The following is a 3,081-nucleotide window of genomic DNA, read 5'->3' as shown; positions in this document are numbered from 1 at the left end:
GTACTTATGATTTTAGTTTTGCATGAAATACAGGTTAACTAGCAGGTGTATTTGCATCAATACTCAGAAATTTGGTATCTTAAAATAGGAATCATCAATATATCAATATCGTTTGTAACAACAACAACAGCTCTAATATAACCCTGATAATTTTCGATTTTTCATGTTACTATTGTAATTGGATAGTGTTCAAATAAGTTTGTTCATACTTTTCAATTTCAAAAATATATATTAAGATTGCAATTGTTATATTTTAGCAAATTCTCTTCTTCATGCCAATGATGCTGCAACATCATCCCTTTTTTGTCTCCCCATTTCACCACATCCGATATTTGTATAGCAATGGCCAACATCTAAGGGAACTGCATTAATCACGGTACACCCTTGGTTTGTTTCATCGGCATCCTGACCATAACAAAGTTATGAAAGACACAACATGCAAATATAATTTCACAAATATCTGTGATTGAAAGAAGGTTCATGTAGTGTAGTTTCCTCCATCTTCCCTTTAGAAAGACAAAGCTGCATTCATTTGTATTTGGGGTTGCAGCATGTTTATAGTTGTATTTTTCCTGGCAACTGGTCAGTGATCCAGTATCCCTATATGATGTCAGTAATGAACTGTAAGGAGAAACTTTTCTTCAGGTTAACCAATTAATTAGAACATGTATTTTTTCCCTTTAGTCCTTTAGTCCTTACAGTTTACAGCTCATTTTACCTTAAAAGTTTTCAATTCATCTGTTAAATTTTCAATGTTAAAAGAACTTGTAATGCGAAATTACAGAATGTATCATCTTAACTCATTTTTCAGTTAAACATTTGAAATCTCATTTTCAGTTAATATTTGATTTAGCGATTTTTCAGTAAATCTTTCTAAATGTCGTCCGCTTTATCATCAGCATGAAACACATGTATATAATGTTTTGTCAGGAACAATTTCCATCTCCACCTGCCACAGAAGCAAGCGTTTTCAAGTCAAGTTTGATTAGAAAGCTGTTGTAAGTAGTAAACAGAAGACTGTGAAAGATGAAAGGAAAGTAACGCTTAATCTATGGTAGATTTCTTGAATGTGTTAGTCAACCATCAACAAACTGTCTCCTATTGAAATGTAGATTAAGACACAGAATTGACCTGCATCCATTGATCATCAAGATTACTTATTGCCAGTAAGCTTCGTCTGTTGTCATCCGTTAGCCTTTCACAACTTTACATCCAAAAATCATTTCAATAATGGTAACCAGAAGGCAAATGGTATTGCTATTTGGCCTGTAACATGATAGGAGGATGGGCTTCCAATTCAAAGTTTAATCAAACGATTTACCTTGACCTGTTTTTAATATATTTATCCGCCACACATCACGGAGGGAATATATGTTGTATGTTGGTAAAGCCGGTGTGGTTATGTCTATCCTTGCATCTGTCATTGCGTCACACATCTTGTGAATGTAATGGAAACGATTAAGCATCTTTTCGTCAAACTTGCTACTTTCAAGGTATCACTATTAGAGGTCAAAATCTTCTGTACAATAACGTTCTGAAATTGATGCAGGAAGAATGAAGGCTACTAAGCTCATTTCATGTTGAAATGAAGAACTCCTCATATTTCCTTTTTTTGTCGGATGAGCATAAAGCACATGAGTCTCTAATTACGAATATCTGGTATTTAAAAATCGTGTTTGTTTAATAAAAGTCACTTAAAAATGAAATGTGATGCATTCTATTTTTTTTCAAACAAATGTGTACTAGCATGCATGTGTAGTAATTTTGCAAGTTAGATTTCAACATATTCAGAAAGCTATTTGCAGTGCTGGGGGACAAAGTCAGGCAAATTTGGTATATTGTAAAATTCCATGCAGGGCCAATGTGCTACTTTTTCCATTTACTAAAGTAGTTTTCAACATTTTTTTGTGTAATTTTGCAGTGAAATAACATAATGCAAAATGTTAACCCAACAAACAAGTATGTGTACACTTACCAGGTACGTGGATAGGCACCATACCCTAATATGTAAGTGCCATTTGGTGCGAGTTCATTCAATTATCTACCAATATTGCTGTTATTAAATACTCTTGTATCTTGCACGCCACCAAGCCATCCAACCAACACATCGGTGAAGGTCATGTTATGATCACAAACAGCTTGATGATGATTGCAGATAGTTGTAATGTAAACCCAGGTTTGAGTGTGAAATATTACGACAGGATGTATGTTATGAAGTCTTTGTTAATGCTGAAGTAAAACTGTTGTATTACATATTTATCACAATCCAATTTGAAGAATGAAGAATTCTTTCAGTCTCACCTGCAGAATGATGGAATAGCGTTAATTCCTATCCAGATAGCTATTTGCATGAAGTACTGTTTTTTCAATGCAAATGTGACAGTTATCAATGGCTCCCACACAATCAGGTATTCCACCCCTCTCCAGAAAACCTTTGACAACTTGTTGTAACTTTTCGCCTGGAAATAAATACATGAAGTATACTACTTAGTTTAGTTTGGTGATAGTTTTAGTCTAAAAGCAAAGTCATCTATGACAATTTTGGAAAATGGTGTACAAGATTTTGCTTCTCATCACTAATCCATGTCTTTTTTGGAATGAAATTGATAGGGAAAAAAGTTGAAAACTATTATATCCTCTATAAATGAGATCATTAAGTTTGATTAGAGTATCCTCAGGTTGGCTGCTGCTAAGAAATTCACCCTATGAATGGATTGGTCATTGCAATTGCTCATATTGAGTAGAAAATACATTTGAGCGTCAGGATATGCAATATATAGACAATGACAGACTGTTTTTGGAAGGAGATAAACCTACTGGCAGCCTGTTTGATCCTAAGGACGGTTTACATGTCAACAGCAAAGGTGCCCAGGCACTGTTTGCAGGTTTCCTGGACTCCATATATGACACCAACAAAGCCAAAACAGTGACTGTGAAATCCAAGAAACGCTCACGAAGTGAAACATCTGATGCGAGTTTCAACACTGAGAGTAAGTGTCCACGAACAGAACAAACAAGTTAAAAAAACAAAAAGACAAAAACAAAAACAAAAACAAAAAAATGTTGGTTTTACTCCATGAT

At 34.5% G+C, this 3,081-nt stretch overlaps 1 protein-coding gene across 1 annotated transcript; it reads right to left on the bottom strand.

Annotated features, from left to right (window-relative positions):
* Positions 1-371: 371 nt before the first annotated feature.
* Positions 372-2,475, bottom strand: LOC132563047 (uncharacterized). The gene is made up of 3 exons (XM_060227809.1): positions 2,403-2,475; positions 2,046-2,138; positions 372-634 (listed from the first exon to the last, which is right to left on the bottom strand). Exons 1-3 carry the CDS (start codon positions 2,473-2,475, stop codon positions 372-374), a joined length of 429 nt encoding a protein of 142 aa, XP_060083792.1.
* Between the last annotated feature and the right edge of the window lie 606 nt (positions 2,476-3,081).

This window comes from Ylistrum balloti, unplaced genomic scaffold, assembly GCF_031769215.1.
Source record: "Ylistrum balloti isolate Yb309-2 unplaced genomic scaffold, AGI_CSIRO_Ybal_v1 Utg371568, whole genome shotgun sequence".
NCBI lineage: Eukaryota > Metazoa > Mollusca > Bivalvia > Pectinida > Pectinidae > Ylistrum > Ylistrum balloti.
This window is presented reverse-complemented; position numbering and strand designations above follow the sequence as displayed.

Coding starts and splice junctions, on each gene's coding strand:
- LOC132563047 (XM_060227809.1), bottom strand. CDS start 2,475: ATGTATTTATTTCCAGGCGAAAAGTTACAACAAGTTGTCAAAGGTTTT. Junction 2,139..2,402: donor GAGGGGTGGAATACCTGATT/GTGTGGGAGCCA, acceptor ATCATCATCAAG/CTGTTTGTGATCATAACATG. Junction 635..2,045: donor ATTTAATAACAGCAATATTG/GTAGATAATTGA, acceptor CCTGAAGAAAAG/TTTCTCCTTACAGTTCATTA.